Source organism: Macaca nemestrina, chromosome 1 (genome assembly GCF_043159975.1).
Source record: "Macaca nemestrina isolate mMacNem1 chromosome 1, mMacNem.hap1, whole genome shotgun sequence".
Classification (NCBI taxonomy): domain Eukaryota; kingdom Metazoa; phylum Chordata; class Mammalia; order Primates; family Cercopithecidae; genus Macaca; species Macaca nemestrina.
This window is the reverse complement of record NC_092125.1, coordinates 214,036,970-214,049,856: the sequence shown is the minus strand read 5'-3', so window position 1 is coordinate 214,049,856 and position 12,887 is coordinate 214,036,970. Positions and strand designations below refer to the sequence as shown.

General features: G+C 45.9%; 1 protein-coding gene across 2 annotated transcripts; it reads right to left on the bottom strand.

Annotated features, from left to right (window-relative positions):
• Positions 1-742: 742 nt before the first annotated feature.
• LOC105483100 (phospholipase A2 group IIA) lies at positions 743-5,091 on the bottom strand. 2 transcript variants are annotated; one of them, XM_071099323.1, is made up of 6 exons: positions 5,074-5,091; positions 4,847-4,923; positions 4,021-4,166; positions 3,667-3,811; positions 3,302-3,408; positions 743-1,153 (listed from the first exon to the last, which is right to left on the bottom strand). In XM_071099323.1, exons 3-6 carry the CDS (start codon positions 4,058-4,060, stop codon positions 1,011-1,013), a joined length of 435 nt encoding a protein of 144 aa, XP_070955424.1. In that variant the 5' UTR covers positions 4,061-4,166; positions 4,847-4,923; positions 5,074-5,091; the 3' UTR covers positions 743-1,010. The 2 variants fall into 2 exon arrangements, with proteins under 2 accessions (XP_070955424.1, XP_011742047.2); XM_011743745.3 differs by lacking the exon at positions 5,074-5,091 and having other exon boundaries at positions 4,847-5,073.
• Between the last annotated feature and the right edge of the window lie 7,796 nt (positions 5,092-12,887).

Genomic DNA, 12,887 nt, shown 5'->3' with positions numbered 1-12,887 from the left:
ATTAGTAAGACTTTTCAGATAGCCACAGCAGAGCATTAAACCAGGCGTGGCACCCTTCCAAACACAGGACGCCGTGGGACTGTAGGGGTTGCGCACCTGGGAAACCAACCTTGGTGACAGGATAGCACCCCCAGGGTCCAGCTGGTGGCCAGCATTATATCACCCCGCTTTTCCTCCTTACTAGACTAGGCAACACAGGAGAAGAGCATTCCATGTGGAAGATGTGGACTACAGCTTCTCAGATTAAGACCAGCCTTCCTGCTTTCTCCCGGCAGGCCAGTAGGAGCTGCTATTGCCTAGGGAAGGGGAGGGAGATGTCTGGGTTTCCTCGTAATAGTCATGGCAGCTGTAGACATGTCAGACCCAAGGCTTTTTTCATTTGTCATCATTCTAATTCTCAAACACGCCCTTGCAGGAGGCACCAGTGTTATCTCCATCCAGATGAAAGAACTTAGGCTTAGGGAGATGGGGGAGTGGGGATTTGACACAGCCTGTCGGATTCCAGAGCTTATTTTTTTCGTTTGTTTTGTTTTATTTTTATAAAGACAAGGTCTCCCTGTGTCGCCCAGGCTGGCCTTGAACTTCTGAGCTCAAGCAATCCTTGCACTTCAGCCTCAGCCTCCCGAGCAGCTGCGACAATGGCACACACCACTACACTGGGCTCAGAGCCTGTATTTTTAACCCCTACCCCTGTTTGTTCTCACGCTCACAGTGCATAGGGCAATGCACACACACACACATATACATGATTTGCTAATTGCTTTATTCAGAGAGACTCCTCGGAGTACAGTTTCTTTGGTTAAGCATGGAGTTGAGGTGGAGGAGAGCAGTGGAAGGCTGGAAATCTGCTGGGTGTCTCATTCTGGGTGGGTATAGAAGGGCTCCTGCCTGGCCTCTAGGATGGTGAGGGATGCTTTCTGCATTGCCAAGGAACTTGGTTAGGGTAGGGAAGGAGGGTATGAGAGAAGGAAACTCAGCATTGGGTGGAAGGTTTCCAGGGAAGAGGGGACTCAGCAACGAGGGGTGCTCCCTCTGCAGAATTTATTGGAATAGTACTGGTAGTTTTTATTATAGGTACTCTTGTTTCTAGCAAAACAGTAGGCAGCAGCCTTATCGCATTCACACAGTTGACTTCTGCAGGAGTCCTGTTTTGCTGAAATCACAAGAAAATAAACACAAGATGGGAGTTTGTTAATATTCGGTGGCTTCTTGTGGGAACCCTGGGGTAGAAGACACAGCCCTGGCCTCCAGAAGCTCCTAGTTGGAGACAAACACCTGCGCTCCGGATATTTCTGACCAAAGGGGAGACAGAATTCTTGCCCTTGGGATGCTGGCCTCCAGCCTGGTGGAGACACAGCCAGGCACTGGGATACTCTCTCAAAGGCCTTCCTAATAGCCATCATCTCTTCCTCTTGCTAACAGATGTGTTCAGGCGGCAAAGCCCTAGCCCCGGGGGTCTGGGAATGGAGTGTGATTGGTTTAAGCCAGGCAGGGTCATCCATTTTTCCTTTGCAGTGATTGGTCTTTGTGTATTATGTAACCTTGTTCCAACCAATGAACAACAAGGGGAAGTCTGCCGGGGGCTTCTGGGAAAGATCTATTTCCTCCCTCCAAAAAGAGATGCCCAAGACAAAAGCCTCTTCCATAGTGTGAGGCCAGGAGGGTGGAACTGCAGCCTGTCTCTTGACATCCCAGCTGTAGACACTGCCCACGTGGCATAGCTGAAGGCCAGGAGAAGGCTGGCTTCTTGATGACATGCTGGAAAGCTGCCCCAGGCCTGGCACTGCCCTTTTCCAGAATTCTAATTATGTGACAGTCACCTATCCCCATTACCCAAGCTACTATCAGCTTGGCATCATGTGGCTTGTGACCTGATGCCTGCTGAAGAAACATGCCTCTATGGAGAGGCCATGATAGGAGACATAATTTCTGATCTTAAAGGACTCAGGCCATGGGCAGGAGTCCACACTTTCTCCAAATCCCACTCATGGGTCAGCTGTCTTCCAGTGCCACCCACCTCTCCTCCCCTTCAGGGCCAAGCTTTCTCCAGAACGTTGTCTTTGCCTTCTGTCTCTACTTCCCTTCCCATCAGCCCCCACCCGCTCTAATCTGGCTTTGCCCTCCCCACTCCATGGAAGCAGCTTCCCCTGAGTCCCTCATGCCTTCCTGCCTCAACATCCAGGGGAGCCTGTTGGCCCTTTTCATGGAGGACTCCTCTGTTCAATTGCTAACCATCTCCTTACCAACTCCTTGACCTTCTTGCTCAGTTCTCCTTCTCCCTCTCTGTCCATCCCTCCTCTGTCTCCTTTCTAGGCCTTTAAGCAGAAAATGAGTGATCACACCCACCTCTCAGCTCTCTGCTGCCGGCTTCTGAATCTGTGTCCCCAGTCCTGACCTCTCCCCTGAGCTGCATTTGTACGGACAGCTGCCTGCTGGACCCCTCCCTGGGTGCTGGAGGCCCCTAAACTCCACATGCTGGAAATAGAACTGCTCCTCCCCGCCCTCCACCACAACCTGCTCCCATGGTCTTTATCACAGTTGTGCCATCCATGCAGCCACATATCCATCCTCCATCCAACAGCTCCCTCTCCCCGTCCCACCCCACTCAGTCACCAGCTCAGCTGATTCCACCTCAAATACATCTTGATGTTTTCTCCACCTTTCCCATCCTGACCTCCGTTGTTTTATGTCAAGATGTTACTCCCTCTTGCCTGCAGGATGGCAATAGCCTTCTCTGCCCCCCTTCCACTTGTCTCCATCGACCCTGTCCTCACAGTGAGTCCTCTAAAATGCAAATCTGACCCTGTAGCTCCTCTGCTTAATAGCATCCTATTGCTTTAGGGCAAAACCTAAATAAAGCCTGGCCTGGAGGGCCGGATTGACCTAGCTCCTTCCTTTGTCTCCAGCATCATGGCTCAGCACTGCTTCTCTTCCTCATGTTTCTGCTGGGCAGCACAGAATGGCTTACACAACCCTTTGGTGCCTTTGACCATGCTGTGTCCTCTTCTGGGCATGCTCCCAGCCCTCCTCTTCCCTGACTCTGCACAGCCTTTCAGACTCAGCTTAGAGGTCACCCCTTCCAGGAGCCTTCCTCAAGCCTCAGGCTGTGTTAACACCTTATCTGTTTACTTCCCACTGGAGTTTTTACCACATTGGATTTTCACTTTCCTGGCTTCCCACTCAACTGTGAGCTTCCTGAAGCAGGAACTGTGTCCCTCTGTGTCTATCTTTGGTGCCCAGCACAGTCCTCAGCACTGTCTAAACAAATGAGGGCCACTCAATGGTGATGTAGGTTTCTTACCACAGGTGATTGTGCTCCCCTTGTTGCTAAACTTGTAGCTCAGAAATTTGGTGCCGCATCCACGTTTCTCCAGACGTTTGTAGCAACAGTCATGAACGACACAGCAGCTGCAAGGAGACACCCTATTGGGGCTGTTGTCCCACAGCTCCAGGAGACCTGGTGCCTGTGGTCTCACCCCCTTGGACCCTGGACAGAGACCCAGTGACTTTGCAACAGTCTAGAGCAGCAGTTCCAACATGCTGGCTGCTTTTCCAACCAGGCCATCCTGAGACCTCTGTGCCCATCAGGAACCGGCACTGTCTTTGCAGCTCCCAGCCCTGCCTGGGCCAGAGTCTAGGAGGGTAGGGAGGGATGGGTAGCCTCACCGATCCGTTGCATCCTTGGGGGCTCCTTTGCCACCCACGCCACAGTGGCAGCCGTAGAAGCCATAACTGAGTGCAGCTTCCTTTCCTGTCTTCAACTTGATCATTCTCCGGAAATCCACCAAATTCCCATGGGCCTGCAGAAGGCCTGGAAGGAAATTTGGGAGTTGTCTGGTGATGTGGCATGGGGTCCTGTGCCCTCCCTCTCTGCCCCTCTCTGCTACTCTCCTTCCTCCCAAATGGCTTCTCTTCTTCCCCTGAGAGAGGATTGCTGCAATGGGAGAGAAAACTAAGGGACAAGAGTGCTTCCCTTCTGGGGCTGTCCACCCATGCTCAGAGGTCAGGGTCAGCACTTACCAAAGATCATGATCACTGCCAACAACAGGAGGGTCTTCATGGTAAGAGTTCTTAGGTGACAAATGCAGATGGACTGGCCTAGCTCCTCCGCTGGGTGGTCTCAGCTTCTGCCCTGGCCGTTGCGCCCCTGCTCCTCCTTGGTGGCTCTGAGACACACAGACATGCCCTCTCATCCAACCTAAGTCCAGCTTGACTCCCTCTGTCACACTCAGAGCACACAAGGAGTGCCCTCCAGCAATACACACAGACACACACACCACCTCCTGACCCGTTCTCAGCTCTGCAGAATGGTTTCACACACATCAGGCCCTCAGACCTGTGGAGAACCCCATGAGACACTAATGAGACCTCCCCTGTGCCTCATCAGACTGAGAGTTCTTGGGAGGTTGGAACCAGGTTCCTCCCAACTAACTGGGAGGTTCCTGAGGTCAGAGGATGTGGAAGACATAGCTTGCACATCTCCAAACTAGATTCAAGGCTTGGAGTCTCCAAGGCACCCATGGAGTCTTAGCCTCAGTATTTTCCTCCAGAATGAAAGCATCAACCTATCTCGGCAAGGCTTTCTAACCCCTTCCACATACACACGTTCCCAAACACATACATGCTCACAGACCTATGCCCACATACACACACTCTTGTACTTACCTGCGAGTGCGAACATCCTCTCATTCACTACAATCACATACCCACTCAACATACTCATGCACACACACCCTCTTGTGCATATCAAATCATGCACATGCATGCACAGCACAGCCACTCTCAAAGGCAGCGAACGAGCAGGAATTCTGCTCTTGACAGGACATCAGCTTCACTGGCTGTTTACCTCTCAGAGGACCTCAGCGTTGTATCCCCAGGCTGTCTTGTTTGTTCTGCACTCCTGCTCCCCTTAAATAGCCGCTCCTTCTGGGAGGTTGGGGGTAGGTGAGGCACGAGGCTGGGGATGGGCGTGGTCAGTTGGTGGACTCAGGATTGGCCACCCATACCCCTAGGTAATCCCTTTCCTTCCCCTCATCAGCTGGCAGGACAGAGTTGAGGATTGAGAAACCTTACGTGTCGGTAGCTGATGCCAAAACACATTTCAGGCCGTTTTGCAGTCTTTCCATGGAGTAAATTCCCATAATCAGCTCTGGGTGTGATCAACGGTCAGCCACCTCCCTGCAGCCGCCTCTAAGGGGGGCAGGGACTGTCTGCTGTTGCCGGCTGTGGACTCATTTGTACACCCAAAGGGACCACCAATTGTTGAGCAAGGATTGCTCCCTTCTGCTCACTGTGGCATTTGGGAATAGAAAAGAGGGCTTTTAGTGGTACTCATTCATTCAGCCGCTCAATCATTCATTCGCGAGAAGTATGTACTGGGCCTCTAGCATGTTCCAGCACCTGTGCAGGCCTCACTTCTCACTTGTGCACCCCACAGTCCACCAGGGAGAGGGTTTAATGGGGGTGGATTTCCCTTCCCACTAACTTGGGCCAGGGCCTCAACCTTCTCTTCTTCCTTCCCTTTCTTCTTTTCCTCCGCCCCTGTCCCATATGAGCTTCTAAACCTGGAAAAAGCCAGAGGCTATCCTTGAAGTTCCCACCAAAGCACTGCCTTCACTTTATTCCCCATCCTCACCTGTTTGGAGACAGGGGAGGTGAATGCTCCCTGGATCTGTTGCTCTTTTTCCTTCAGGCTTCAGGCTCACACTGACTCCAGCTTTAATTCATAAAGTACATATCTTTTTCATTGCTCTCCAGCACATGCTAAGAATTTAGCTTCCATGGCCTTAAGTAAACACTCTGCGATTCCAGTCCTTAAAAAGTCACTGTGGCAGAGGCTGTCGTGCTTGTGAACATTCCATCTGTTCCATATACTCTAGAGCCCCTTGCAGGGATGGAGACCTAGGGCCCTGCTGCTGGCTGGGAAAACATAAGCATTGGTATTAAGGCTCACTTCCGGGTTTCTCCAGCAGGGGGACTATGAGATGCAACTCCCCAGCCCTTCCCTGCCCCACCGGTAGAACCAGAAGATGAAAGCAATCTGGGGTGTAGAATCATAGCATGGAAGACCGTTGTCCTAGAAAGTCCTGCAGTGCACAGTGGTCTTAGCGTGAGTGAGAAATAGACTTTTGCTGTATTAAGCTGCTGATAATTGAGATGGGCAGCTACTGCCGCATAACCTAGTCTAGCCCAAGAGCCATCAGACAGCTTTCCTCTCAAAAATACCATTTACCTCCAGCGCTCGACTGTGTAACGGGTTGGACTCTGGTCTTCCTTCCTGCCCTCATGTGTTGGAGTCCCAGTACCTTAGAATGTGATCTTATTTAGAAATAGGGTCATTACAGATATAATTAGTTAAGATGAGGTCACTAGGGCAGCTAGGATGGGCCCTAATCCATGATGACAGATGTCATTACAAAAAGGGGAAATTTGGAGACAGGAAGCACACTGGGAGAAAGCCATGCAAAGATGAAGGCAGAGATCAGGGTGAAGCTTGTACAAGCCAAGGAATGGCAAAGATGACCAGAAAACACTGGAAGCTTAGGAGAGAGGGATGGAGCAGATTCTCCCTCACAGCCCTCAGAAGGAATCAGCCCTGTTGGGCTCTTTGATGTCTGCCGCTGGAACTGTTAGACAATGAAATGTCTGTTGTGTAAGCCACAAAGTACCTAATACAAAGCTGAAGCAAACTAATACAACCTCCAGGGATCTCTTTTGACTTCCTTCATTCTTCTTACTCTGGGTTGCCACTCCTATAGCAATTGGCTTTTATGGCCATGTCAGGGTTCAGAGGTCTCATCCCCCAGCGTAGACCGCTGCCTTTGTTAAACATTGGACTTCTGGAAACAGTAGTTCCTCCAACAGGCAGAACCGCCTTCCTCTCTGTATATCTGGATAGCCCTGGTCCAGGCTTCAGGCGGAAGAAATACTCCAATGCTCAAGGACTCTGGTGACGTCAGATAGAGCCTCTCCTTTTCCCATCACTTCAGGATGTTTTTCAGGAATTCAAAGTCCATGAATTGGCCTCTTGTTCATCTTCCATCCCGCACCTAATTCAAACCCTTGGACTCAGTGAGCCAAACAGAAATCTCTACTTTCATGGGGCTTCCACTTTAGCAGAAAGAGACGGATAATCAGCAAAAGACATCCTAGTAAATGACATCGCATGTTAGGTGGTGACACTGCGATGGGGAGAGAGGCAGTAGGTGACAGAGCAGGAGCACCATCATCTCAGACAAACATCACCACTTTAAGTTCCAGCTCCCTTTCTAGCCTCATGCATTTCAAGGAAATCATTTATCTTGTAGTTACAAACAGGCAGAAAGAGTAGACAGTAAAACACAGGTAAGACAGCTCGGGCACAGAGGGAGGTGTGGGGAAAGTCTGTCTGGCAACTGCCAAGCTTCACCCTCATACAATGGGCCCCAGTAAAACAGTGGGCCTTAATAAGCACATTCTTTTCCCTTCAGGTGCACTAAGATAAGAAAGCTAAAAGCAGACTCGGGGGGTATGCCTGCAGCTGCAGAAAGATGTATGGGAACAGACACACAACTCTCCCTCCCAGATAAGCATAATGAAAAGACACAGAAGCAGTCCAAGCCTCTGTTAAACTCTCCTACCCTGAATCCTTAAAAACTCTTAGCACGTAAGAGTGTGCCTCTGACCTAACTCAGCCAGCTGCCCCTCTCTAAAATAAACCTGTTCTTGACTGCCAAGCCATCTTTCATGTTTCTTTCCTCTTTTCTTAATTCTTACAGTAGGGATGGAGGAGGGGTATCTGAAGTAGGTGGGTGGCAATTTTACACAAGATTGGAGTGCTCAAAGAGAGGTGCTTTGAGTTTAGTCGGTGCTCAGAACACTTTCCTTGCATTATTAGTAACTAAAGGAATCAGCATTTGAGACGGAGTCTCGCTTTGTCGCCAGGCTGGAGTGCAGTGGTGCGATCTTGGCTCACTGCAACCTCTGCCTCCTGGGTTCAAGAGATTCTCCTGCCTCAGCCTCCTGAGCACCTGGGACTACAGGCACCTGCCACCACGCCCAGCTAATTTTTAGTATTTTTAGTACAGACGGGGTTTCACCATGTTAGCCAGGTTGGTCTCGATCTCCTGACCTCATGAACTGCCTGCCTCAGCCTCCCAAAGTGCTGGGATTACAGGCATGAGCCACTGCGCTCAGCCTTCCTCTTCCTTATTTATAACTCCTTTCTCTGACAGGTTTATTTTTCACAATATATTTACTTATTTGTTCAATTATAGTACAATTGAAGTAGTTTCAGAATTATTAACCCATAACTCTGTGAGAAATAAATTTACTAACTACAGTACCGTGTTAGTGCATAGTTTCTTTATCTTTAGCCTTTTGGTATACCACCATAATACTGTTTTCTGAAGTTACATAGGTTATCTGTTTTCTTGTAGCCTACCTGAAGTGTGGTTATTATATTGATTTGTCATATAGTTATATGTTTATTTGTTATCATTTGTATTCCATTTTGGTTTCTACCTTTTTCCTGGTTGATTTTAATTATTTATTGCCTTTGAGGGTATGTGAAGCCTTCCCACGTGAAACAAGGTGAAAGCCATACTAAAAAGTGTACTCAGAGGTGTTGCTTCTCACTCATGCCTACTATCGTCTCATTTTCCTCTTCTTCCCACCTCATTCTCTCCCCATGGCCTATAGGTAAGTGTATTAGTTATCTATTGCTGCATAATAGATGACTAATACACAAACTGTATTAGTTTGTATGACTTTGTATTAGTCAAAGGGAAAGGATTATACAAAGGTAAACTCACTGGAGGTCATTCTGGGGTGTGTTTCTCATAGTAGCCAATCTCATTCATATTTGGTTGATTCTTCCTGAAATTTTTTTGCATAAATGTGTAGGTGCATGTTTATTTTCTTTTAACCACTGCTTTCTTACACAAAGGGTAGCATACCATAGATGATTTTGTACTTTGCTATTTTAACCCAACAGTATATCTAGGAAATCACTTCATATAAGCAGCTAGAGATCTTCTTTCTTTTTAAAAAATATGTTTAATTTTTTTTCCTCCTAACTCAGGGAAGTCTTTCCTAGTGGCTTCCCTGACAGGGTCGAATCCCCTCTTGCATTTCTATAGTCCTTCATTGCGGGAATGTACTATAATTTTTCCAACCATTCTCCTAGAATAGGCATTTAGGTTTTTTCTAGTGTTTCGTAATTACAAACATTGATTCAGTCAGCGACCTGTGCGTGTGTATTTTCATAACATTGGAGGTGTATCTTCTGGACAGATTCCTAGAAGTGGGATTACTGGGTCAAAAGGTAAGTGCATGTGTAAATTTTGTTAGGTAATGCCGAATTCTCCTACAGAATGGTTGAACTAGCTCACATTCTCAGTAGTAATGTTTGAGACTGACTTTTCCTCCATGGCCTCAGCAACAGAATGTTCCGTTAGACTTTTCCTTTTGCATTCATTCTTCTTATAGTTTTAAAAATATCACTGTTCCTTCAATAAATATTTATTGAGGACCTACTCAATAATCCAGGTACTGTGTGGTAATGCAATGGTGGGCAAAACAAACAATTTCTTCCCTGAGAGCATTTTTCAATCTGGCAACAGAGACAGACATCAGTCAGATGATCACACACACACACACACACATGCACACACACACACAATTATAGAATGTCATGTGCTGTGTTGTTCAATGATCCATTGGGACAGCATAAGGCAGAAAGCCGTCAACTAGTCTGGGGATCAGAGAAGGTTTTCTAAGGAGATGGCACTTTACCAGAGGTCTGGAGGGAGTTTAGGAGTTATCTGGGTAAGCGGTTTCTGTGGTTTAGCTCACTCAACATTTATTCCAGCCTTCTGGTATGTCTGTCTGTATTGCAGAGCCTAGAAGGCTAAACACTGCATTTCCTTCTCTCTCCCTCTCCTTATTTTAAAAGGATTTTTGAAAGAGCAGTGATATTCAAAGTAAACTTGATCTGAGAGTAGAGAGAGTCCCCACATATCCCCTCTTCCTCAAACACATCTTCCTTCACCATCAACATCCCCCACCATTGTGGTACATACGTTAGAATCAATGAGCCAATGCTGACACATCAGAGGAAGTCCATAGTTCATATTAGGGCTCATTCTTGATATTATACACTCCATGGGTTTTAGCAACTGTAATGTGACATGTATCCACTCTTACACTGTGAGACAGAGTAGTTTCACTACCTTGAAAATTCTCTATGCTCTGCCTACTTAATCCTCCTTCCCCCAAACATCACCCTGACAACCATGATCTTTTTACTGTCTCCATAGTTTAACCTTTTCTGAATGTTATGTAGTTGAATCATACAGTACGTAGCCTTTCAAATTGATTTCTTTCACTTAGTAATATACCTTTAAGTTTCCTTGATGTCTTTTGATGACTTGATAGCTCATTTATTTTTATTTTTGAATAATATTACATTGTCATGTGTACCACAATTTATTTATCCATTTACCTACTGAAGGACGTCTTGGTTGCTTCCAAGTTTTGGCAATGATGGATAAAGCTGCTATAAAGATTTGAAACATTTCATGTGCAGGTCTTCGTGTGGAAATAAGTTTTCATCTTATTTGGGTAAATATCAAGGAGCACAACTGCTGGATCATACAACAAGAATTCAATGTGTATTTTTGTAAGAAAATACCAAACTCTCTTCCAAATGACTGTACCATTTTGCATTCCCTCCAACAATGAATGAGAATTTCTGTTACTCCACATCTTCACCAGCCATTTTGAGACCAGCCCAATTGTCCTGTAGAACTGATGTTTATGGTTTCTTTGAATAAACATGGAAATTGACTCTCCCAGTCTTAAAACTTGAGAAAGTTACATTTGTCTTATCTGACTTCCTTTTTCAGGAAACCAACTAGCAGTCCTCTTAGATAGTATCAAGGAATTGAAACTTACCAGATAACTGCATCTGGACAATAAGACACCAGATCCCTCACCTGTCATAATGGCCTGACTACCTGCTTCCTATTGACCAACTCCTCTTCCTTATCCCTTCCTAATTGCTGTTTTCCTACACATGGATACATTTCTTCCCTGCTATATAACTTCCCAGTTTTAATTGGTTGGGGAGTTCGTTTTGAGACTGATCTCCCATAGTCTCAGCTGCAGAATCTGATCAAAGCCTTCTTCCCTGGCAGTACTCATTGTCTCAGTGATTGACTTTCTGTGCCGTAAGCAACAGGACTTAGACCAAACCCCTGACACTTCAGTAACAATTTGATATTTTCAGTATTTTGGACATTAGCTATTTTAATATGTGTGTAATAGTATCTCATAGTTTTAGTTTGTAATTTTTTTTTTTTTTTTAGTTTTTTGAGACAGAGTCTAGCTCTGTCTGGAGCTCAGGCTGGAGTGCAGTGGCGCGATGTCAGTTCACTGCAACTTCTGCCTCCTGGGTTCAAGTGATTTTCCTGCCTCAGCCTCATGAGTAGTTGGGATTACAGGCATGCACCACCACGCCCTGCTAATTTTTGTATTTTTTAATAGAGATGGGGTTTCACCATATTGGCCAGGCTTGTCTCGAACTCCTGACCTCAAATGATCTGCCAAAGGACTGGGATTACAGGTGCATCGCAAAGGGCTGGGATTACAGGTTTGAGCCACTGTGCCCAGCCTTAATTTGTAATTCTAATGACGTATCATGTTCAGCATCTTTTCATGTGCTTATTTGCCATCTGTGTACCTTTGGTGAGATATCTCGTCATGTCTCTTGCCAGTTTTTTAATTGGATTGTTCTTTTTTTTAAATTTTAGCTTAAATTCTGGGATACATGTGCTGAATGTGCAGGTTTGTTACATAGGTATACATGTGTCATGGTGGTTTGCTGCACCTATCAACTTGTTGTCTAGGTTTTAAGCCCCACATGCATTAGGTATTTGTCCTAATGCTCTCCCTTCCCTTCCCCCCAATCCCCAGAAGGCCCCGGTGTGTGGTTGTGGGTTTGTCATAAAAGCTTTTATTATTTTGAGATATGTTCCATCAATACCTAGTTTATTGAGAGTTTTTATCATGAAGGAGTGTTGAATTTTATCGAAGGTCTTTTCTGCACCTATTGAAATAATCATGTAGTTTTTGTCATTGGTTCTGTTTATGTGATGGATTACATTTACTGATGTGCGTATGTTGAACCAGCCTTGCATATCAGGAATGAAGCCAACTTGATCGTGGTGGAGAAGTTTTTTGATATGCTGCTGGATTCAGTTTTGCCAATGTTTTATTGAGGGTTTTTGCATTGATTTTCATCAGGGATATTGGCCTGAAATTTTCTTTTTTGTTGTCTCTGCTAGGTTTTGGAATCAGGATTTTTTCTATTGTTTGGAATACTTTCAGAAGGAATGGTACTAGCTCCTCTTTGTACCTCTGGTAGAATTTGGCTATGAATCCATTTGGTCCTGGGCTTTTATTTGGTTGGCAGGCTATTAATTACTGCCTCAATTTCAGAACTTGTTATTGGTCTATTCAGGGATTTGACTTCTTCTTGGTTTAGTCTTGGGAGGGGGTACGTGTTCAGAAATTGATCCATTTCTTCTAGATTTTCTAGTTTATTTGCATAGAGGTGTTTATAGTATTCTCTGATGGTAGTTTGTATTTGTGTAGGATCAGTGGTGATATCCCCTTTATCATTTTTTATTGTATCTATTTGATTCTTCTCTTTCTTCTTTATCAGTCGGGCTAGTAATCTATCTATTTTGTTAATCTTTTCAAAAAACCAGCTCCTGGATTCATTGATTTTTGGAAGGGTTTTTCATGTCTCTATCCCCTTCAGTTTGCTCTGATCTTAGTTAATTTCTTGCCTTCTGCTAGCTTTTGAATTTGTTTGCTATTGCTTCTCTAGTTCTTTTGGTTGT

Coding starts and splice junctions, on each gene's coding strand:
- LOC105483100 (XM_071099323.1), bottom strand. CDS start 4,060: ATGAAGACCCTCCTGTTGTTGGCAGTGATCATGATCTTTG. Junction 3,812..4,020: donor GGCAGTGATCATGATCTTTG/GTAAGTGCTGAC, acceptor ATTTCCTTCCAG/GCCTTCTGCAGGCCCATGGG. Junction 3,409..3,666: donor CCCAAGGATGCAACGGATCG/GTGAGGCTACCC, acceptor GTCTCCTTGCAG/CTGCTGTGTCGTTCATGACT.